Raw genomic sequence first — 25,043 nt, 5'->3', positions numbered from 1 at the left:
TCTAAAGAATGGTTGTGCACTGTTCATGGCAGACATAGTCAGTCCTGCTCCGGGGGGGTGGTTGTTCACCATTCACTTCGGTTGTGGTCAGTCTTGTTCTCAGGAACTGTCGTTCACCATTGGCTTCAGCCAGTCTTGTTTAGCTGGTTTTGTTCTTTTTTGTGTTGGTATGTGTTCCTTGTTCCAGTTTACCTTTTTTTACAGTTATATAGGTTAAGTAAAAATGAATGTGTACCTGTGTAATACACACGTATTTTTGAGGTAAGAAAAAGAGAAAACTGCATATCTCTTTGGTATTTTGATCAACTATAGAATACATACGAATCACAAGGCAAGCTGTTTTTTTCTTAGGTGAAGCAAAACGGGCAGCCATTGTTTTTTTTTTTATTCGTAGATTTTTTTTAAGTTTCATCTGCTTGCTTTAATGACTAGTTTTTAAGATCTTTTAACCATTTTCTTAAAATTATTTTGTGGGGAAGTCTGCATGAAACTTGCGATTTTTGCATTTCGTCCAAAAGTAAAAGCTACACTTAGGGAGCCACTTATTTTTCAAGTTTTGGTTGTTCCTCTGTGGTATCTCATTGTTTGTTTGCTTTCCTTTTCCACAAAAAAATGAGTTGTGTGTGATTTCGGCTCTGTAGGGAAAGGGGAAGCAGTGCCTCTCCATTTGAAAATCATAGAATGGCACAGAATCTAGTTTACTTTTTATATAGAGCATATTGCCAGAAATAACCTTTCACTGAAATACTTTTTTACCTTCAACTTTATTGTTGATACACGTTGTTTTTATTAAGGTTAATAATACAACGCATAAACCTACTATTTACTAAGGGTGAGAAATAAATATGATGAGGTTCTCACATTTTATTTTAAGCTTACTTATTCTTTAATAAACTCTTTTTCCCTGGAACTTTATGGGAATACTCGGACACAATCTGTTGCTCTCATGCCAGTGTGGAGAACCTGTCTTAAGGAACTTGTCACACAAATCAGACCTATTTAAAGATAGTCTTATTTTATTAGAAATGAATTGCTTAGTTCCATTACTCATAATTTTTGTGATTTGATTCATACTTGAATCATATATTTTTGTCTGTTGATACTGCTTCATGATTCAGTGTAGTGGCTGTTTCCATTTTTTATTCAGAAAATTAAGACAAGAGTGCAGGGGACAGGAACCATGAATGATTTTTCAATTTTAATTTTAATAATCAACAGCCTTAGTTGCACCATTTACCTAGAAATTTACCTAGGTTTCAGTCGGGATAACTCAACCCTCTTCAGAATAACAGTAACTACCATTTGTCCCTGGTGGACATAGTCAAGCTAAAACTACAAATCCATAACTTATCGTCAGACTGTAAAACTTATCTGGAACTGCCGTGGCCCCACTTCACGACCACGATGCAGGAGCCACGAGTGCTGTACTGCAGCCACGAGTTCCAGTACAGCACTCATGGGTGCCATATCACGGTCGCGAAGTGGGGCTGAGGAAGTTCTAGATAAGTTTTACAGTCTGATGATAATTTATGGATTTGTAGTTTTAGCTTGACAATGCCCACTATGGACAAATGGTAGTTAGTGTTATTCTGAAGAAGGTTGGGTTATCCTGACTGAACCTAGGTAAATTTCTAGGTAAACGGTGCAACTGAGGTTGTTGATTATTAAAATTAAAATTAATATTTATACAGTTGCTGATAGGGCTGCAAAATGTTGTAGATATTTAAATGATTTTTCAGTTTCTGTAGAGCCACATGCAGTAAATCACTATCGACAACCTGATATACACATACAAGATTTTGAAAGAATTCACTAGTAAGGAAAGTACAAATAGAACAAAATGCAATCGCTTTTTGTGGTTTTAATTCAAATTCATCACAGAATATAAACTTTCTTAATACATAAATGACTTTCTGTATCCACCTTTCATTTTCAGATGTATTTATGTGTAAATTTTATATTTTAACTTCATTAATACATAATTAATGGTTGAACTGCATGTTTCTTTCACTATCTTCTGTTAATGACTGCCTGTGCTCACTTAGAAATTCTCTTTCTCAAACAACTGATGACTGATACCGTGTTTGAACCTTGGAACCTCTTTCATCTGATCATTGATCAAAAATTTGTTATCTTTTTCAATTGTAAAAATCTTCAGTGCACTGATGTATGCTATGTCACTGAGGTAAGTTTTGTTTCTTTCCAATTATAAAGTTCAGACATATTTATGTAGTTGCCACCATTGCTGATACAAAGCCACTAATTTTAGTACACAATTTCTCAGCTTCTGTGTCAGAAGTCATGATTTTTCCAAATAAGCCTGCGCTTCCCACACAGGTATTGTGGCACTTAGATGAACACTTAATTTATACACCTATTCGTTGTTAAAAGAAAAAAAAGAGCATCAATGTTGGTTTGACAGATGACAGTTTACTTACAGATATTTCAAACTAGTAATGCCTACATAACTATATATTATTTTCTGTGAATAAACTGAAATGAAGATATTGTATTTGGCATGTTTATGTGATTCCCTTGAAAGTGAATGACAATTAGGGTGGTCTGCACAGGGTTGTAAACCCATTCCAAATTCCATACTTCTGTTGAGGTAGTCCCTGGCTCACTCGGCCTGGCTTGCAGTCACTGGCCTTTCATATCACTTAACTAATGTGATGTTGTTTCTTGTTTGTAAATATGTGCATATGTATACGTAATTTAATTTACTGATATGTCTGTATTAGCCGTACGCTAAATAAATAAAATGTGATGGAAACACATTCAACCAAGGAAATTAAAGTAAACAATCTGCCTACATCAGCTAATCAATGAATTTATCATGTTTAAGTAAAACTTGTGTGTACTTGAATTTTTTTTTTTTTTGAAAATTTATCTAAAATCCATATAACACAGACAATTAGGAAAAAGTGTGTGGTGAATGAATAAAAATGAATGGTTCCCAAAAAGAAATGATCACCACTGAACTAGTTTCCAAAGATGAATGAGTTTGCCCACCTTTAAACTGAATCACATTTTCTGCCAGAGTTTTGATCACATCTCATCATTATGTGAAATGAAAAATATCTCCCCACTTCTCTCACAGTGGAATTCGTCTGTCCATCCTATTTTATCTCTGTTCTATCCATGCTCCTAACGCCTTGCTAATGTCCTTTTGCAGGTGTCTCTTACCCTATCAAAGGCAGGGCAGCCTGTCAACGCAGTCATGCATTCTTCTAGATTAACTGCAAAAACTGTGTAGCATTTTATGTGGGAATGATCGCAAACAATCCATCTGTGTGAATGAATGACCACTGCCAAACTGTGGCCAACAGGCAGCTGAACCACCCTGTTGCTTGACTTTGACAACTGTTTCACAGCCTGTGCCATCTGGATTCTGCCCACAAACACCAGATTTTATGGACTGCACAGGTACAAACTCTCCTTACAACAACTTCTTCATTCCCATATCCCCACCCCCTCCCCCACCCCTTGGCCTTAGCCTTTGCTATTCACTGTTCCCACCTGCTTCTATCGTCTTCCATGTTCCCACTCCAGCCTCACACATAGCTACTATCCCCCCAGCACATCTGCATAGTCCTTTCCTCTTCTCTCCTTCTCTTATCTTTCTTTTTCCTCACTATCACAGCCCTCTGCACTTGGCAAACATTCATCCTATCCTTTCAGTGTCTCTGCACACTCCCACAGGCAGCACTACAGCATCTTTCTCCACTCTAACCCTGCCTCTCATTCATCCCACCCCACACCATTTCTGCATACCCATTACCTACTCCTGCCACAATTGCTGCTCACTACATTCATGTCTCAGTGCCTCGAGAGGATACTGATCCCCTGCATGTGTGTATTTCTACTTTCAGGGAAGGACTTTGTCTGATAGCTTAGTCTCTTTATTACAAATGTACTTTAAATGTGCCTATCTTCCATTCACCACTCCTCCAGTTAGTAATTTGTATTCTTTGCAATTTCATTATTTTATTGTAGCTTGGAATTTCCATAGTTTTATTTTGTTTGGTGCTTTACACTTTCATCTTCATTCTGCTCTCCGCTCCCTTCCCTCTTTCTCATTTTTCCCTCCTGCACTATTCATTTTTTACCTCTAATTTATCTTTACTTCTCATTCTGTTCTCCTAATCTCTGGATTGAAGCTGGCATAGTGCTTATCAGTATACTGTCGTTGACATTCCTCCCTCTTTGACACCTCCCTACTTCATCTTTCTCTCCTCTTGGTGCACCTCAAACTGAAGTCTCAGTGACCTACCCTTGCTTTTGAAGGAGCCAATATCTTTTAAAACTAGGATGGTGTTGTGTACTTTTATATATGTCTGTTGACAGTACTAAATATTTTGCTTTCTGATGGCAATTACTAGTCAGCAGTGATGTCTTATGATTATATAGTTAAAAGATTATATGTACCATTGATAAGCATAATGAAGTAAATAACATTTGTGTGGTTAATATCAAACGAATAGATTACAGCAGATTTTTAACATGCCTTGCTGATTGGAAATTGTTTTATTTTTACCAAATAGGACACATTTATTTATTTTACACAGTCACACATGCTGGTTACTCACTTCAGTTGTGCTCTTATACCTTTGAGCTGGAACTATCATGGACATTAGAGTCTTATTTTAAACATTTTAGGGAAGCACTCAGAAGAAGCCAGTACACCTGTTGGCAATAGGAAGAGATGTGCTCTTAGCGCAGCGGTTCCTGAGGCGAGGTGGGCAACTGGGACAACGTTACATTGAACACTTTTCACCTGTTTTTACCTGTGCTGTTAATGGAAATACTCGTGTGGATGAGCAAGGTCTCCAGTGGACTGATGCCGGCCCTCTGACGCTGGCTAAAAAAGGGGTATGCTGTCTAGGTGATTGGGCAAAGTTTTCTCAACACTCAAAGCACACACCCATTGTTTCTGGTATGTAGCAATGCAGGGCAGTTTTTTATTTCTGTTTTATTTATTTCTTTATTTTTTAAATTTTTGCCATCATCTTGCCTTTAAAAGCACATGGTGGAGAATAAATACAATAGCATTATGAACTTCAGAATTTTTTGTAACATAATATTAAGTTCTAGATATTTAGTATTTTAAAGTTTAGCATCTTCCCTTACTTTTTGTTAACTAAGTAACAAAATGAATGTATGGTATCAAAACTTTTCTCTTGAATTTTATTTCAGCATTTTTATACAGAGCTCATGGGTAGAGCATATGATGTAGGTTGGGGCAGAGGCATGCAGTTTTTAAGTGGTGGACTTTGGCTTATCCACCAACAATTGCTGGAAGGAGACCTCTTAATCTGAAGTACAAGAAGTATTTACTCACAGTGTCCCAGACGGAATCACTCATGTTCTGTTGATAGTATATAGAGCAATTTGGTAGCCATGCAAGTATAAAAGTATTGGGAAGCAGTTATGTGAAACCTAGTTTGTGAGTAGCCCATGCACTGTCCAGCTGGAAAATGTCTTCTGTAATGCCTGTGATGAGAGGTTACATATGCTGATACTAGGTGTCCTTTACTAAGCACTGCACTGTCATGATTTTTTTAAATGTTAGAATGAGTGTTTTCTTACACACAATGACTATCCCATACTTGCATTCCACTGACGTGCTTTGTCATGTCACAGCAAATGCAGGATGGAAGTATTTATAATACAGTCTCCAAACATATATGTGGTCATCATCAGTGACCCAATAAAAACTTGGAGTAGTTACATAAAACAACCTGGCTCCTATCTGTCAGAGTCATGACTGTATTATGTGTAGAATCAAGTGTGAGAAAGTGTTCATGAAGTAATGTCAACAAATGTCAAATGTAGATGACCTCACACATCTAGTTAAAGCAATGTTTATAAAATGTTTGTTTAAATGGAATTTGTGTTGAGAGTGATAGTTAACAGCTTATAAACCTCATATGCGAGAAAAACTTTGTGATTGGTTAGTACATGCACATTCAGTATCAAAGTCTCTCCTTTACTAAGTACACATGAATCTTAAGATATTGCAATTGCTTATCAGAGAAGGGATCTCATAGGTGGCATAACTTCTAATAGTAAGTACTCAATGTGATGGGCAAGAAGAACACAATTGAAGGATTTGGTGAAAGAAAGTGCCAACATGAGAGCACCTACTTTGAGTTGCCAGATGTCATAAAGAAAAAGACCATCAATACAACAAGAGAAAACAATTTATGTAGTTTACAGCTGTTTCTGGCATTATGTACACAGGGGCTGCATTTTGCAAGCATGCCATGCATTCAGAAACACAGCACTTACTACTTGAAGGTTAGTATTTTCTTCCATCAACCCCTTCAATTGTGAAACAAAAGTGGTGGGAACAGATGGTATGATTTCTTGATCATACCCTGAGGATCATTTACTGATTCATCGTAAACAACAATACCCAGCATTGAAGCAGTTAAGGTAGACGGTGACATAATTACATTCTGCAGTGAATCTTTATAGTGAACGCTATACATGTTCAACAGGATTCAGGTCCACTGAACACATTTGCTATGACACTCTTCTTGTAGTTTATGATTCACTAGCTAAGCCTTCTTAGGATGAGCACTGTCATTCATCAAAGGGAAAGATAGCGTAGACAGAATAAAAGAAAGAGGATGTCATACCTGCAACCTCCCCACCAATAATTGTAAAATTAGTAATTTATATCCATTCATCAATTGAGCAGGAGGAATTATCATTCAGAAAGTCTTTTAATGTGTTTATAAATGCTAGTTGGCTGTCTGTCAGACTTTTGATACTATTTGCTAAGTGACCAAAGACTTTTGTTGCAGCATAAATCACTCCTTTCTGCGACAATGTTAGATTTAACCCAGAATATTGAAGATCATCCCTCCCGTAGTGTTGTAGCTATCCACATTACTGTAGCTTTTGACTTGAGATGTGTTATTAATAACAAATTTCATAAGTGAATATATACACTATAAGAAAGGGAAAAAAGGTGCATCACAAAGAAATCGTCTGAATGTTACAGAAATTGATAGATGTGATTTACGTATACAGACAAGGAATGATTACAATTTCAGAAAAATTGGATGATTTATTCAAGAGCTTCACAAACTGAGCAAGTCATTGGTACACCTCTGGCTTTTATCCAAGCAGTTATTCGACTTGGCATTGGTTCATAGAGTTGTTGGATGTCCTGCTGAGGAATATCATGTCAGATTTGTCCAATTGGCATGCTAGAGTGTCAAAATGTCAAGTTTGTTGGACAACCCTGCTCATAATGCTCCAAATGTTCCCAATTGAGGAGAGATCTAGCAATCTCGCTGGCCAAGGAGAGGTTTGGCAAGCAAGAAACTCTGACCGTGTGGGGACAGGGATTATCTTGCTGAAATATAAGCCCAGGATGGTGTGCCATGAAGTGCAACAAAACAGGGCATAGAATATCATTGATATACTGCTGTGCTGTAAGGGTGCCGTGGATGACAACCAAAGTGGTCCTACAATGAAAAAAAATGGCATCCTAGTTGTCGGACTGTATGGTGGAGGACAGTCAGATTGGTGTTCTACCACTTCCAGGGTGTCCAGAGACACATCTTCACTGGTCCTTGGGGCTCAATTCAAAATGGGACTCATCACTGTAGACAGTTATACTCCAATCAATGAGATTCCAGGTGGAAGACATGTCTGGAGATGGCCTGGATAATGGTGGGATACCAATCTGATTGTTGCCCACTAGGCAGCCCAACAGTCAGAGTGATAGTCTGGGGTGCCATTTGTACAGTATGGCAGCCAGTCAAGGAATATTTTAGGGAACTGGTTTAAAAAAATTATTTCAAAGGCCCAGTGGAATCTTCACAAGTTTTCTCCCAGGGTAATTCACGCCGTGTCTACGTGACACAAGTCACTTGTCTTTCAAAACCGAGGCAGTTCTGTCCAGTTAAAAGCTGCTGACAGGAGACGCCCTGAGCCCTCTGCTGAAGCTGCTAGCGAATTCAAGCCATTGGTTTTAGCCAATAGCGTGTGCGGGATATCGATCCTGTGTGAACATTGGAGTGTTCCGCAGTGCAGAACCCACTTGCTTCTTTCTTGTAATCCAGACCTCGAGCAGAACATACGTCTTTTTGGAAGTCAGAGCCTCTGGTTCTGCTTTTCATGACTGGCCACCAACGTAAGTTAACATGAACCGCTTCCCCTTCTGTTGCCCACCTCCTAGACTGGCCTAAACCTGCTAACATCTGACCCTAGGGGCGCCTTTGTACTCCGTATATTGAAATATATCCTCTTTATTGTACTTAATTTCCTGTTTTGTCATTAACGGCAGCCCTGGATGCCCCCTGGATACCCTGACTGCTCGACCTCCTGCACCCTGTCATCAAGAGGCATATTTAACAACCTTCTTCCCCCTTCCCTGCCATTTTATATTTTGACATTGGTGTCAGAAGTTTCTCTCCCCATCCCCAAACCATGTACTCATTTACATTTGGTATCAGAATCGTGATTCGTTCCCACCATTCAGTCCACAGGGTGGCCGTTTATTCTGGTTCATGTTTGATGTTGTGTGCTTGGTCAGAAATCGTCGCTGTTATTCCACTGCAAGCTGAGCCTGGCTGCTGCAACTGAGCCAGCTGCGACGCCTCGCCAGACGCTATGCCTGCACATACCAGGGCCCGGGCAAAGACTGCTGCCTGCCTTTGCAGTGTGCCACACCTACACATGCTCGCTGAGTCCACTGAGTTGTGCCTCACAGCACACGTGTGCACTGCGTGCACTCCGGCCGCATTTGAGAGTTGTAGCCACTTCGGTTTCGCTTCTCAGTTGCCGCCTGCCGACTCTGAGCTGGACGCCATGACATGTAAGAAAACTGCGATGCATCCGAGCCGCTACCATGGCTCCAGCTACTAACGGTCAGCGCGGCTTCCCTGCCACACTGCTGTCCACCTGCCGCCCCACGTTCATCACCAGTCAGCTTCCCGCTGCCGTCTCCATTTGGGTCCTGGCATCAATGCCTGGGGAGCATACTTTCAGCACCGTGCAGCCAGCTGCCCTGCCACCCATGCCACTGCTACGCAAGTACTGTGTGCGTATGGCCCTCAGCCGCCACACAGCCACCGCCACCGTCTCTTCTGTACTGTGAGTGTTGATATGCGTTGAGACCTTGCAGCCATTTATCCAGAGAAGCACTTATCCATTAGTTACCTATGGGACAATTTCACTACTTAGAATCTCCTTTGTTATACACATGTACTGTTCCAAATTCTAGTCTTCGCAAAGGCATACTGAATTCCTAGGTAAGCCCCTCAGATGTATGTTAGACAGATGTTAGTTTAAAAATACACTTCCATTTAACATGTCTAATGCCATAAATTTATTAGGAGTTTTTTTTAAGATTTATTTATTTATTTTCTTATTTCTTTTGATAGCTTTTGATTAATCTCCAGGGATGTGCAGCTTGCACAACGTGTTTGGCAACCACAGAGTCTCCCAGCCATTCATGCCATTTTCTTCCATTTCGTTTTCATGTCATGATCAACTCTTTTTTTTCTTTCATCTTTCCTATAAGCAGGCAATGGCAAACCACCCCCGCTAGGACCTTGCCTAGTATAGCGGTGCGGGTCTCCTGCATTGTCCCATACGCTCCTTGGAGTATGGGGCCTCATCATCATCATCATCATCATCATTCCTATAAGCGTTACTTCTCCTTGCTCCACAGACATGAGTGCTTTAAGGGCTCTGTAACGCCGGGTGCCATCGTACCACGTCTGCACGGTTTCCGAAATCATTGGTGCACTAAATCTTTTTACCTTGATGGGAGTTTGTTTTTATTACAAGACCAGGCACAGATGCGAAATGAGCATTTAGGCCTTGTAAGAAAAGTGACAAACCATTGGATTCTGACGGTCCTGGTGATGTCCATTGTTTACTACTTGTACTAGGCGACTTTAGGCCCCAAGCGCATACACAATTAGCACTTATGTTGCCGAAACCGATAGGACGTTGTGTGACATGCCGGATTGCGGAACAAAAGGAATGAACTTTTTCTACCTTCTCTTTCTTTTCTATCTTGTCTCTCTGCATTCACTTTCCTAGCCATTTATTCTTTTTCTATCCATGTCTTCTGTTTTTCGTAACTGGTAGTTCCTTGATTGGTTAACTCAATGCACAAAGTTACGATGTAACAGAATTGATCTGTTCTACTCCTGTAAGTTGATAAGAGAGGATAGATGACTTCCGGCTGTTATCCCCCAGAGGGCAGTGAAGTTTTCTTGATATGAAGTGATGTATGAGGTTGTTTTATTGAGGTTATTGGTGAGCACACAAAAGGTACTGTGTGCATTGTTGTAAGTGATGTTAAATGGTCTGTTTTATGCTGCCACCTCAGAGGTCAGCACAGAACCATTAACCATGATTCACTTTACCATGCAGCGAGTTTACAGTTGAGACAATGTTTTTTAGTCATCTAAATTGCGGCCTATGTTCCCAGTGAATGCTTACTATAAGCAGAGACTGCATGGCGCAACCATGTGGACTGGCACAGTTGTCGCCTTACAATAAGCCAGTCACGCCCCCAAACGCTACCACTTCTCTCCCTCTTCTTCTTTATCTTGCCTGTCATAAATTAAGTCTAATTTTCATTTGATTTATAAGTCATTTATTGCATATTATTGAGTGACAGTATACTGAGAGTATTATATAGAGCATAAATATTAAGTAGTTGTAAGTAACCGTTCGTAGTTTGTATTATGTGAAAAGTTTAGATATTTCTGAAAATTTTGAGGTGTTTAAAGGTATCCTCTCCCAACTACTGTATAAGTATTTGTTATTTGATGATATTAAGCTATTTGCATTATATTCAGCTTTGTTGTAGAATTTTAGTATTGTACTGTATTTCACTTTTAGATCTCCTTTATTGACAATGATTTTGTTTTGCCTTTCGAAGGAATGCGTCAAGTTTATCCTACTAAAGTTTTTCTACAACACTACTTTTTCCAAACGTTGAATGTTTCGTTTTGTTGTCAAACCTAGAATGTGGAGCCCCTCCTTGCGTTATCCATTCTATTTGTCTTTTCTTGTTCAATAGATTGTGATACTTTGAATTTTCATCTAACTTTTGCAACTAATACTCCACTGTTCCAGTATTTTGCAGATGAGCTAAGTCTACTGTCGTTTTAGAAGCATTTATTTCCCTGTTTTCTTTCAAGCTGCCTGAGATTAAGAGTGATTGCAAGTTTTTCACTCTCATCCCCGCTAATCAGACTATAATTGTGAGCGGAGTTTGGAAGAAGGTGACCTCCAGCTGATGGAAAGTGAAGCTGACTCACACCACAATAACGAAGCGCACCATTATGGGGTGTCTTCCCATAAACCGCCATTTAGTTTGGTGGTGCTTTGCACTTCCGGGCCTGCTCCAAAGTATAGTACCGCCATACCACCTTCCATAAACCCTTAACATGTCCGCTACGATATACATTTTTGTGGAAATCCTTGCTAAATGAAGCACCTGAGTTATCTACTCAATAGGGAAGAATTGAATGCACCCCTGAAGTTGAGAAGAAGTGCGCTAGCCTCTTGTTGTAGAGCAGTAAGGGAGATAGAGAGTTCACCTAGACAAACACAAGTTTCGTTATTATTCACCCTACTTCTTATGAAGTAATTTATTGACAAAGTGAGGATGTTATGAGCAAGCACGGAAATTGACAGTGCTACCATTTGGATACAGTGCCCCGTCGTGCGTTTAGGAAATGAGAGACACCCGTTTGTTTTTTCAAACAAACAAAATGACACCCGTTTGTTTTTTCAAACAAACAAAATGATGTTACGAGATTGAAGCTCCCGCTGAAATAAGCACTAGTTTGTTGATGATTAGCACCCATGATGTGATGTCATCACCCAAGTGCAGGAAATATAGTTGGCAAGAGACTTTCACCCAAATGAATAAAAGTTTTCATTGTACAATGTCGCAGTAGTCCATGCCCTTTTGTTTCATAGCTCACCCTGCTACTTCAGCATTTGATGAATTTTGTGTTTGCTGTAAATTGCCACAGAGATGCACTCTGTCATCCATTATCTATTTAAGAATTAATGCAAGTATTGTCCTAACAATCTTAACTGAGCCTCCTTAAATGTTTTTTACTGTGCCACCATGCATTTGGTTTTGTCATATAACAGTTAGGATCTCTTCAAGTACAAATTTGGTGTTGCTCTGTGTGGATCATTACCGGCATTTGACTGTCTGTTAGCCAGCATTGTCTTTCTCTGTTTTTACGCGTACTTTGCATTAGACCACTGGTACACGCTGCCAGCTGTGCTGAGTGCTGAAAGTGCCACTGCCACTTCTCCTTCACTCCTCTCGCCATTCCTCGTCCATTGTGCTTACCCCCCCCCCCCCCTCTTTCCCCTCCTGCAATACGTGCGTAATGCCACACATAATACCCCCTCCATCACCCTGCTAGAGAGAATGGCCATTAAAGTCTGTCGACGTCCCACTTCCCCACCGGACAAACCACGTGCTCATCTCCTGTCAGTCAAAGTTTGTTTACAAACAGTGTGTGCACTTCTGTTGTGCAGAACCACATTCTAGCTGTGAATCTTTTCATGTTTTATAATCTGATTATAAGCTCACTGCATTCTTTCCAGTCCTTTATATGAAGTTTAATGGATAGGGCAAGAATATTGTTAGCTGTTTTGTCTCTGTGGACACACATTTTAATTATCTTTTGTAGATTTTTGCCTGTGTGTTCTCCATGCCTGTAACTTTGTCTTACAAGTTTAGTTTATGCCATATGACAGTCCCCTGATTTCATCCTTAATTCCAGTGTTTTGCCAGTATAAGAAAAGGCTTTGTACCTTGCGTTATAACATGAGTTAATGTGGTTAAATATTTTCATATGATTTATGGAACATGGAGAATCATCTCTTCAGCTTGCTTTCTGCACCCTCCATTCCACTGGAATGTGTTAATATTTTGTAGCCTGTGAAACTTTGTGCAACAATTACCTGTAACTAATATGTGGAGGATATAGCACAATTTTGCGTTTGTTATCACTCTTTCTAAATGTACCTCACCCAGTTCTTACCCAAGTCAGATGTTAACGACTGCATTAACCTGCTTTATTATGTTTTTAACCAGATACTTCGATTACATAGAATTAAACATTTTGTTATAATTGTGGATTTTCCATTGTGTTTCTGCTCAAAATTTGAACAATTAATATTTTATTATTTTCTTAACTCATAAAATTTGATAAACTTGACTGCATGTAAGTCCCCTCCGACATACATGCCAAAAAATGTAAACAATTGCAAACATCACTCCCATAGTATTAAGGCCCCTACTACAGCAAACTGTCTTTCCTGGGAATGACCGACGCCCTTTTGTAAACAATGTTGGTCACCACTTCTCTGGAAGGTGGAAGGAATGTACAGGATGGCAGCCAGTCAAGGAATATTTTAGGGAATTGGTTTTAAAAAAATTATTTCAAAGACCCACTAAAATCTTTACAAGTTTTCTCCCAGAGTAATTCATGCCGTATCTAAGTGACACAAGTCGCTTGTCTTTCAAAACCGAGGCAGTTCTATCCAGTTAAAGCTGCTGACAGGAGACACCCCGAGTCCTCTGCTGAAACTGCTAGCGAATTCATGCCACTGGTTTTAGCCAATAGCATGCATGGGATACCGATCACATGTGCGGACGGTGGAGTGTTCTGCAGTGCAGAACACGCTTGCTTCTCTCTCTTGTAATCCAGACCTCGAGCAGAACAGACATCTTTTTGGAAGGCAGAGCCTCTGGCTCTGCTTTTTATGACCGACCACCAACGTAGGTTAACATGAACCGCTTCCCCTTCCGTTGCCCATTTCATTTAATTGTTTGACGTCTTAGACTGACCTAAACCTAACTTCTGATCCTAGGTGCACCTTTTGTACTCCGTATACTGAAGTATATCCTCTTTATTGTACTTATTTCCCTGTTTTGTCATTTAACTGCAGGCCTAGATGCCCACTCTCTAATCCTGACTGCTCGCCCTTCTGCGCCCTGTCCTCACAATGCATATTTAACAACCTTCTTCCCCCTTCCCTGCAATTTTATTCATTAACATTGGTGTCACAAGTTTCTCTCTCCATTCCCAAACCACGTACTCTTCTACACATTTCTTTCCATAGTAGGGTCCCTTTTGTTCGAATCTGTGCACCCGTTTAGCACAGCGATACCTCAACAATATTCTATGCTCTGTTTTGTTGCACTTCATGGCAAGCCATCCTGGGCTTACATTACAACATCATAATGCCTGCCTGCACATGGGGATACGTTCTACTGCTGTCTTTGTGCTTCCCAAATTCTACCTTTGCCAGTAAAGTCACCCAATCTTTCCCCAATTGAGAACATTTGAAGCATTACGGGCAGGATCCTCCAACCTGCTCAGATTTTTAACAATCTAAAGTGCTAATTGGACAGAATTTGGCACAATATCCCTTAGGTCAGGAGGACATCCAAGAACTCTGTCAATCAATGCAAAACTGAATGACTGCTTGCATAAGAGCCAGAGCTGGACCAACGCACTATTGACTTGCTCGTTTTGTGAAGCTCTTTCTCTGGAATAAGTCATCTGGTTTTTCTAAAAATGTAATCATTTGTTGGTCTGTATATTTATGTCACATCTACTGATTTCCACCCCATTCGGGTAATTCCTACATGATTCATCATCATCTTTTTTTCTTTTCTCTCTTTTTTTTGTGAGCCATACGAAAGCAATGAAAGAGAGGTAGGAATTGTGACCTAATTTACTGATATGTTTGTTACCAAATTTTGCAATAATGCTAATTACGTAAATAGGTGAACTCAAATGTTTCAGCACATGACCAGTTTGTTTCTTCTAATTCAATCTCTCATCGACACACACATCCAAAAATTTTGAATGTTCTGCCTTAGCTACACACTTCCATTTTGAGTCTATATTTATAAATGGCATTATGACATTTAGTAAACATAACTATGTATTTTGAATATAATAGAGGGAAACACTCCACATGGGAAAAATATATCCAAAAAGAAAGATGATGAGACTTACCAAACAAAAGCGCTGGCAGGTCGATAGACACACAAACGGTTGCTTTGTCAGGAAAGAGGGAAGGAGAGGGAAAGACGAAAGGATGTGGGTTTTAAGGGCGAGGGTAACGAGTCATTCCAATCCCGGGAGCGGAAAAACTTACCTTAGGGGGAAAAAAGGACAGGTATACACTCGCGCGCGCACACAATACACAGACACAAGCAGACATTTGTAAAGGGGGCAGAGATGTCAGTCGAGGCGGAAGTACAGAGGCAAAGATGTTGTTGAAAGACAGGTGAGGTATGTGTAACGCCGGAAATGCATATCCTCCTATTTCCATCTATTGTACTATAATTCTTTTTCCTTGTTTTGTTACCTCAAGATATGACATTTCTGTGTCTTTGTATATTGTAATTGTTTTACTATTTGTATATATATGCATTTATGTCGATTTATAATTGGTTTGTTTTGTGAATATTATTTGTATTTATGCGCTGGGTCTGGCCTAGGGAAAACTGCTATCGAACGATTACATCGATAGGTCGTGTGATGAATTAAAGTGTTTAGGATCTTTGGTAGTGTTAACTCTGTCGCGTGGAGCGCGGGCAGAGAGGAGTCTGGCTGGAGTAGTGAGTGGAGCAGGTGTGTTGTGTGAAGCTCCCGCGAGTTGCCGCGCTTTCGGGGCTTGGCAGCATGTAATTGCGCTCGACTTGCGATGATAGTTTCTGACATGGTGTCGCGGACGGGAAGCATTAGCTGGCGCACATCAAGAGCCCGTTTCGTCTGGTGGCCGTGTCGAGAAGAAGGCGCGCCAACATCCAGCTTCTGCAACAGCGACGGCTGACAATGAGTGACTGTCGCCACCTCCTCAACCGACGGCTTCAAACCTTCAATCAACCAACAAGGAAGACTGGAAGCACGTAAAGTTTTAGAACTGTATGGCAGACCTCAGCTTTTCAAACTTTTAAAAGTTGCATCACAAAATTACAGCGACTTAGCATGAACGTTTGTTGCTCATTGTCCAAATTGCATTACCAAGCATGGTCCCTTCCTTTTCCGGAATGAACCAGAGTGTCGTTGAAATTCAAACACCAGCATCTTTCGATTTCAATGCTTTAATTTCAAAGTTCAGTTAAGGTATTCATAGCTGGCTACAATATTTAGATTACACAAGCACAAATGAAGAGTGCGAGTTTTGTTACCGTATTTTAGCTTACCTGTGACTGCAGCTCAGCTTGGTACGTACTAAATTTTACTATTGTTAATGGTTCAGAATCATTTAATTCCAGTTCAAAGTTAAATCTCTTATTTCTAAATGGCGTAGATTCAAGTAGCTTTTGAAATGATTGTTGAGGTAGTCCAAGACTAATCGTATTTTACTGAATTTCGATGTGCTTCAGAAAGAAAGCTCACTATTAACTTTAGTCACTAAATTAACTTTCGATTTTCCGGTTTTATTAATTCTTTTGCTAAATTAAGTCAGATCGTAGCGAAATTTATTACTTCTGACAAACTTTCAGTTTTCACACTACACATGTCAACCTTCAGTTGCCACGCTTCTAGTGCTAATTATATGTGTAATAACCTTTCTTTTTCAGTTACTATAGTAATTGTCCTTAGGACTGGCGACCGTAATTTCCCCCAAATCTCAAATATCTAATTACCGCTAGTTAATTGTTAACGTAACGGCCGCACATTTACTTCCTTTATTAACTTTACCCCTTATCAAAAATAATTTCCACCAGTTTCATTTTCATTTTTCCTTTCATTTAGATGTAATCCTTTCCTCCCTCTTTACCGACAGATTAACTTCGGTGACGATTGCTTTTCCCAAATTTCCATTAGGTACACGCGGTTTAATTTTTCACTGTCATTAAGGTCGATAAGTGAGGGGGAGGTTACACGTGGCTACCTGGTGACAGGACAATCTTCAAATTTGAGGTTGTTCTGGACACGAATTTTGCATTGTGCAAATCTCGTAACAAAGTACTGGTTACGAAATGGTCGATACGTCAGCGAGAATATTTGTGTGAGGAATCCTAATTAGATTTGAGATTTGGCATTTATATTGAAAATTATTAAAATGAGTGAGAGCAACAATTACCAAAATTTGGTAGACTTGGATAAGGAACAATCGATTGAACAGTGGGAAACGCGCACCGCGGTACCCATTGTTCAGGGGCAGGCGGCTAGCATGAAAGACGCGACCGCCGAAACGTAACAAAGAGCAGAAATGGAATTCCAAACTTTAGAAAATGTTTCGGGATCGGAAGTGAAAATCAAATCTGAATCCCTTGATGACGAATACGGGGGGACAATTAAAGAGGAAGCCGCTACGGAGGTAAAACCAGTACTTTCCGGGAATTTAACTGATTTGTTGAATATTTTGATTAACGAAATCAAGAGGCAATCGGCCAAGCTAGAAGATCAGGCTGCCAAGCAAGAAGCTCAGGCTGTCAAGCAAGAAGCTCAGTCTAAAAAAATTGAACGGATGCTAGACAATCAGAACAAAGCTATTAACGTTGTTAACAACAATGTTGGAGTTGTTAACACAAAAGTTGATAAAATCAAAGAAGATATTGTTGTAATTAATACCGAAATCGGTAATCTTAAACAGCAAATGATAGGCGTTCAGGCGGAAATTGCGAGCATAAATACTCGTTTTTATTCCGAAATTAGCAGAATCGAGAAAAGTGTAGGAGAAGCAGTTGCTCCGATCATCGAGAATAAGGTGACGGAACAAATTCAATTAGTGAAAAAAGAGGATCAAAAGAAGGTGGAAACTTTAAAGGCTTTAGTATCCGAAGTAGATACCAAAGTGACGAAGCAGGCTAGTACCTGTGAAGAGAAAAAAAGGGAAGTAGAAATGCTTGCGACAACCACTTGCCAAGTAATTATGAGAGTGTCGGAATTAGAAAAGAAACTTGACGAAAAACAGGGCTATGTGCCAATCTATGCACATAGTTCGGAATTGTTGACGAAAGAGGAGCGGTTCGACCCCTTGAAAAAAGGCGGTATACACGCGACGGATTTCATTAAGAATTGTGAAAGAGTTTTACCCAGATCATGGACAAATGAGAGAAAAATTAATGCGATTATTGATGTGTTGGCTGGTGATGCCAAGCGTTGGGGCTTAAACCTCAACATTATGAACCTGACTTTTGACGAATTTAAAAATTTGTTTCTCGCTGAATACTGGTCAGAGCAAAAACAGCAAAGTGTCTGGCGCGAATTTGTCGTATCGAGGCCTTTCGATGCGAATTCGCACGGTTCGATGAAGGAGTTTTGTGAGGGCTGGATCCGCAAGTTGGAATATTTGCGTGATCGCCGCACGGAATCCGAAATAGTCTGGGAACTCTACAAAAAGCTTCCAGATGATACAAAACGCTACATAGGAAGCAATTACAGGACAATAAATGATTTCCTGGAAAGAGTGGAGGACGAGGACAATTGGCGCAATAATCGTGACAGTGGTAGAGGCTGTGGTAACAACGACGGGTACCACAGCAACCACAACAACGATAACCATGGGAATAATGCATACCGCAACCATGGCAGCAATAACAATAATGGTTCGGACCGTAATAACAATCGGTACAATGCAAATAATAACAGGAATGACTGAAACCAGTATCATACTAACGTGATACGGGCTTCACAGAATAGTAATAACGCCAGAGGGTGTGATCAGCCGCCTCAGCAGCATCCGGGGAGCGTATCTGCTGGGACGAGACAGGGAAACCATTAGCCGCGCTGGTGAGGGGCCGACTGGGCGTGGAGAAATTTTGGCGGCCCAACAGCAGGAGAAAACCCAGGTGTCGTCGTTATGAAAATTCCGTGTGGAATAATCAACGGCGGGAGAGTGTGCCAGTGTTAGGAGAAAGGAGTGCGCCCACAAGTAGTAGATCAGCTGTATACACGGCAGTAGGAAGTACATTCACTGTCAGTGAGAACAATTTAAGTAGTGTTCTGGAAATCGATTATAAAGTGGCAGCTGTAATACCCACAGCGGAACTGGAGATTGAGTTTAAGAATGATTCGCAAGTGTTGAGAGAAGATCAGATGTCGGATAAAACGTCCGTCATCGAGCGAGGGGATGCAGAGTGGGAAGAGGTCTGGTTAAGGCAGTTCGGTCGCTTATACGACAAACTAAGAGATTATAGGGGTCTGTATGGGAGAAGCGTTTATGGGGACCGTGTGCAGGATTTGCCGCGTCTCGTCCCGCAGGAAGATAGTGTTTGTGAAGTGATAGAAAGTTCTGGCCCTAACCAACAGACTTTACCAGAAATAGTTGATGTTAATGGGGAGCACGAGCAAGGTTCGTCGTGTTTCGTCCCGCAGGAGTTAGATGTTGAAATAGTAATGGAAAGTTCTGGCCCTGACCGGCAGACTTTACTGAAAGTTATAGTGGTAGAAGTAGCCGACCCATCCGACGCAAAACTCCAGTTTATACATTGCGAAAGTATTGAGGAGAAAGATTACGAGAATTTTAGTGATAGCCGGACACGATTGGTAGAAAAGCACGTAGATTACAGCGTGTTTGAGGTTAGAGCTGACGTTGTACGGTCAGACGGTAGCAGTGTGGGTTGCGCAGATCTAGAGGAAGTAATTGCAGGAACTACTGGGCACATTCCTTCAGGTAGATTGGCAGATGAGATCAATCTGACCAAAGTGGAATCAACGAAGGTGACAATTAGTGAAATGATAGCAAAGCAACACTCACTAGTTGACGAGTTACAGGAAAAGGTTTCGGTATTGGAGGCGAAGCTACAGACTAAGCCTCAGGACAAACGTGTTGAAATTAAAACTGTATGTGAACAGAGGCTGAAAAACTGCCAGATAAGCCGGATTTAGGATCAAAGCCGGATGGTTTTTTCTGGAATGACCTGGATATAGACGAGGATTTACTGTGGGAAAATAAAGAAACAGTCGAGGACAAGTGTAGACAGATAGTAGTGTCTGTTAATACGCACGACCTACAACTAAACGTGTTGATTGACACCGGTGCAGAATTGAGTGCTGTATCTGGGAAAATATTTGAGTTACTGAAAGACAGACCCGGTATCGTAGTTATGCCAGTAACAGGAGTGAAAATTATCGGTGCTACTGGAAAGGCCAGTAAACCAGTCACAAAACAGATTTTTGTCAACTTCGAGATATGTGGGGCACGATTTGAACAAGAGTTTGTCGTCGTGCCAGACTTAACTACGGAAGTAATTATTGGGTTAGATTGGCTATTAAAGTACTGTGCAGTGATTAATTGCGAAAGCAAAACTTTGACATGTACGTCACAAGATAAAACAATAGTAGTTAGTTTTGACGAGGCAGGAGACTGTGTGCATAAGCAATACCAGCCTATACACATTGTTAACTGGCCGGATGCTATTGACGTAGGAATGAATTTGAACTGCCATAACGTGAGGAATTTCGGCATTGACAAAAGTGTAGAAAGTGAATTGGAAGAGATAAACAAATTCCCTCAACGGATTGACATTAGTATTGGTGTGAAAAAAGATCGTTTGCGAGAAGTAATGAAGCTAAAATCCGATGCTCGCATATGTCGTCAAGACGCTAAAGCGCGTTTTGCTAAGTTTGCAATCGGAGACTTAGTACTTGTAAAAGCTCATGAGAAATCGAGCGAGATAGGCCATGAAATCTCTAAATTTAAGTTTGTTTATAATGGACCATATAAAGTCATTGGTATACCTCACACAAATGCTTATTGCTTAGAGTATCCAAGCTCTGGAAAACTATTAGGTATACGGAACATTGTAGACCTGAAATTGTACCAACCTAGGATTGATTAATACCACAGAATGGGTAATTTGTACAGTATGTAAATATAGAGTGTAAGATTAAACGATTTGCTAGATTGCCATGCTTTTGCCTGACCAAGAGGACATTAAAGAAGTTGTAATTAATAAGAAATTAATTTTGATTAAATTATTTAAGAGTTACTGAATATTAATCAATTTTAAAACCAAGCTGCTAGTTTAAGTTTTCAGCTAAGTCACAGTAGATTAAGGAATGTAAATATGATTTTTAACTTGCTGTAAGATTTCATGAATGTGTGTTTTACTAGTCTTTGTAAATGTACTTAGACGCTGTTTTAAGTTTCAGGCTAGTACATGCGTGTGATGATGGACAGTGTTGAGTTATCCACTGTGATAGTATTAAGGGACTCCTTGAGATTACTCGGGAGTGAGTTTTTCCGAAAGAATTCAGTCAAACGGACATTCTGGACATGCCGTTACAAGGGCGAGTCAGATCAAGCGTGCCGCACAGGCGGGCGCAACAATTCTGGCGAGGCGGAGCCGCCGTCGGCTCTTGTGCCGCTGTCGGCTCTTGTGCCGCTGTCGGCATTCTTTGTACTTGCGAGTACCGAAGGTGGAATTGTTTTTGTTCCTGGACAGCTGAAAGAATTCTGTTGTCAATATTTATGTTTTTGTCGATCTGCTGTATATTATTTTCTTGTTTAGCGTTAAGTGCACACTCATGACAAGAATATTAATTATGAAAAGTTTATATAAAATACGTATTCTATGTAATTAATTATTAACTTGCGTATTTTGATATACCTGTTTTCTATGACCATGTAATCTGATTAATTTTGTAAATAGTATTCCATTTCTTGATACTGCTAGGAATTTTGATTTTTAGAATAGCTAAACCATTTTCTATGTTTTCTATGAATTTTAATATGTCGTCAACCTGTTTTATTTTGTGCAAGATGACAGAGTGGAATAAGATTAGGAGTGTCTCCACTCAATTATTATCGTCTAAAAATTGGTTTATGGTTAATTAGATGAATGCTAAATTTTGTTGATGTTTTGAGCATATGCATTTCCGCTGTTTCTTTTTTGGGACATTTTCTGAGTCTGTTTAGGTTACACGAACACCCTCAGACAATGTGGGGCATGTGTAACGCCGGAAATGCATATCCTCCTATTTCCATCTATTGTACTATAATTCTTTTTCCTTGTTTTGTTACCTCAAGATATGACATTTCTGTGTCTTTGTATATTGTAATTGTTTTACTATTTGTATATATATGCATTTATGTCGATTTATAATTGGTTTGTTTTGTGAATATTATTTGTATTTATGCGCTGGGTCTGGCCTAGGGAAAACTATGCTATCGAACGAATACATCGATAGGTCGTGTGGGGAACCAAAGTGTTTAGGATCTTTGGTAGTGTTAACTCTGTCGCGTGGAGCGCGGGCAGAGAGGAGTCTGGCTGGAGTAGTGAGTGGAGCAGGTGTGTTGTGTGAAGCTCCCGCGAGTTGCCGCGCTTTCGGGGTTTGGCAGCATGTAATTGCGCTCGACTTGCAATGATAGTTTCTGACATGGTGTCGCGGACGGGAAGCATTAGCTGGCGCACATCAAGAGCCCGTTTCGTCTGGTGGCCGTGTCGAGAAGAAGGCGCGCCAACATCCAGCTTCTGCAACAGCGACGGCTGACAATGAGTGACTGTCGCCACCTCCTCAACCGACGGCTTCAAACCTTCAATCAACCAACAAGTAAGACTGGAAGCACGTAAAGTTTTAGAACTGTATGGCAGACCTCAGCTTTTCAAACTTTTAAAAGTTGCATCACAAAATTACAGCAACTTAGCATGAACGTGTGTTGCTCATTGTCCCAATTGCGTTACCAAGCAGGGTCCCTTCCTTTTCCGGAATGAACCCGAGTGTCGTTGAAATTCAAACGCCAGCATTTTTCGATTTCAATGCTTTAATTTCAAAGTTCAGTTAAGGTATTCATAGCTGGCTACAATATTTAGATTACACAAGCACAAATGAAGAGTGCGAGTTTTGTTACCGTATTTTAGCTTACCTGTGACTGCAGCTCAGCTTGGTACATACTAAATTTTACTATTGTTAATGGTTCAGAATCATTTAATTCCAGTTCAAAGTTAAATCTCTTATTTCTAAATGGCGTAGATTCAAGTAGCTTTTGAAATGATTGTTGAGGTAGTCCAAGACTAATCGTATTTTACTGAATTTCGATGTGCTTCAGAAAGAAAGCTCACTATTAACTTTAGTCACTAAATTAACTTTCGATTTTCCGGTTTTATTAATTCTTTTGCTAAATTAAGTCAGATCGTAGCGAAATTTATTACTTCTGACAAACTTTCAGTTTTCACACTACACATGTCAACCTTCAGTTGCCACGCTTCTAGTGCTAATTATATGTGTAATAACCTTTCTTTTTCAGTTACTATAGTAATTGTCCTTAGGACTGGCGACCGTAATTTCCCCCAAATCTCAAATATCTAATTACCGCTAGTTAATTGTTAACGTAACGGCCGCACATTTACTTCCTTTATTAACTTTACCCCTTATCAAAAATAATTTCCACCAGTTTCATTTTCATTTTTCCTTTCATTTAGATGTAATCCTTTCCTCCCTCTTTACCGACAGATTAACTTCGGTGACGATTGCTTTTCCCAAATTTCCATTAGGTACACGCGGTTTAATTTTTCACTGTCATTAAGGTCGATAAGTGAGGGGGAGGTTACACGTGGCTACCTGGTGACAGGACAATCTTCAAATTTGAGGTTGTTCTGGACACGAATTTTGCATTGTGCAAATCTCGTAACAAAGTACTGGTTATGAAATGGTCGATACGTCAGCGAGAATATTTGTGTGAGGAATCCTAATTAGATTTGAGATTTGGCATTTATATTGAAAATTATTAAAATGAGTGAGAGCAACAATTACCAAAATTTGGTAGACTTGGATAAGGAACAATCGATTGAACAGTGGGAAACGCGCACCGCGGTACCCATTGTTCAGGGGCAGGCGGCTAGCATGAAAGACGCGACCGCCGAAACGTAACAAAGAGCAGAAATGGAATTCCAAACTTTAGAAAATGTTTCGGGATCGGAAGTGAAAATCAAATCTGAATCCCTTGATGACGAATACGGGGGGACAATTAAAGAGGAAGCCGCTACGGAGGTAAAACCAGTACTTTCCGGGAATTTAACTGATTTGTTGAATATTTTGATTAACGAAATCAAGAGGCAATCGGCCAAGCTAGAAGATCAGGCTGCCAAGCAAGAAGCTCAGGCTGTCAAGCAAGAAGCTCAGTCTAAAAAAATTGAACGGATGCTAGACAATCAGAACAAAGCTATTAACGTTGTTAACAACAATGTTGGAGTTGTTAACACAAAAGTTGATAAAATCAAAGAAGATATTGTTGTAATTAATACCGAAATCGGTAATCTTAAACAGCAAATGATAGGCGTTCAGGCGGAAATTGCGAGCATAAATACTCGTTTTTATTCCGAAATTAGCAGAATCGAGAAAAGTGTAGGAGAAGCAGTTGCTCCGATCATCGAGAATAAGGTGACGGAACAAATTCAATTAGTGAAAAAAGAGGATCAAAAGAAGGTGGAAACTTTAAAGGCTTTAGTATCCGAAGTAGATACCAAAGTGACGAAGCAGGCTAGTACCTGTGAAGAGAAAAAAAGGGAAGTAGAAATGCTTGCGACAACCACTTGCCAAGTAATTATGAGAGTGTCGGAATTAGAAAAGAAACTTGACGAAAAACAGGGCTATGTGCCAATCTATGCACATAGTTCGGAATTGTTGACGAAAGAGGAGCGGTTCGACCCCTTGAAAAAAGGCGGTATACACGCGACGGATTTCATTAAGAATTGTGAAAGAGTTTTACCCAGATCATGGACAAATGAGAGAAAAATTAATGCGATTATTGATGTGTTGGCTGGTGATGCCAAGCGTTGGGGCTTAAACCTCAACATTATGAACCTGACTTTTGACGAATTTAAAAATTTGTTTCTCGCTGAATACTGGTCAGAGCAAAAACAGCAAAGTGTCTGGCGCGAATTTGTCGTATCGAGGCCTTTCGATGCGAATTCGCACGGTTCGATGAAGAAGTTTTGTGAGGGCTGGATCCGCAAGTTGGAATATTTGCGTGATCGCCGCACGGAATCCGAAATAGTCTGGGAACTCTACAAAAAGCTTCCAGATGATACAAAACGCTACATAGGAAGC

The 25,043-nt window shown here is 40.1% G+C and overlaps 1 protein-coding gene across 1 annotated transcript in view; it reads left to right on the top strand.

Annotated features, from left to right (window-relative positions):
- Nucleotides 1–25,043, top strand: part of LOC126092417 (uncharacterized) — a 240,529-nt gene that overhangs the window by 123,448 nt on the left and 92,038 nt on the right. The window contains exon 7 of the mRNA XM_049908004.1: nt 4,660–4,936. Coding sequence (XP_049763961.1) covers nt 4,660–4,936 — 277 coding nt within the window. The remainder of the gene's footprint in view (nt 1–4,659; nt 4,937–25,043) is intronic.

This window comes from Schistocerca cancellata, chromosome 7 (genome assembly GCF_023864275.1).
Source record: "Schistocerca cancellata isolate TAMUIC-IGC-003103 chromosome 7, iqSchCanc2.1, whole genome shotgun sequence".
Taxonomy (NCBI): Eukaryota; Metazoa; Arthropoda; class Insecta; order Orthoptera; family Acrididae; genus Schistocerca; species Schistocerca cancellata.
The sequence above is the reverse complement of the archived record's forward strand: the minus strand, read 5'-3'. Positions and strand labels throughout refer to the sequence as shown.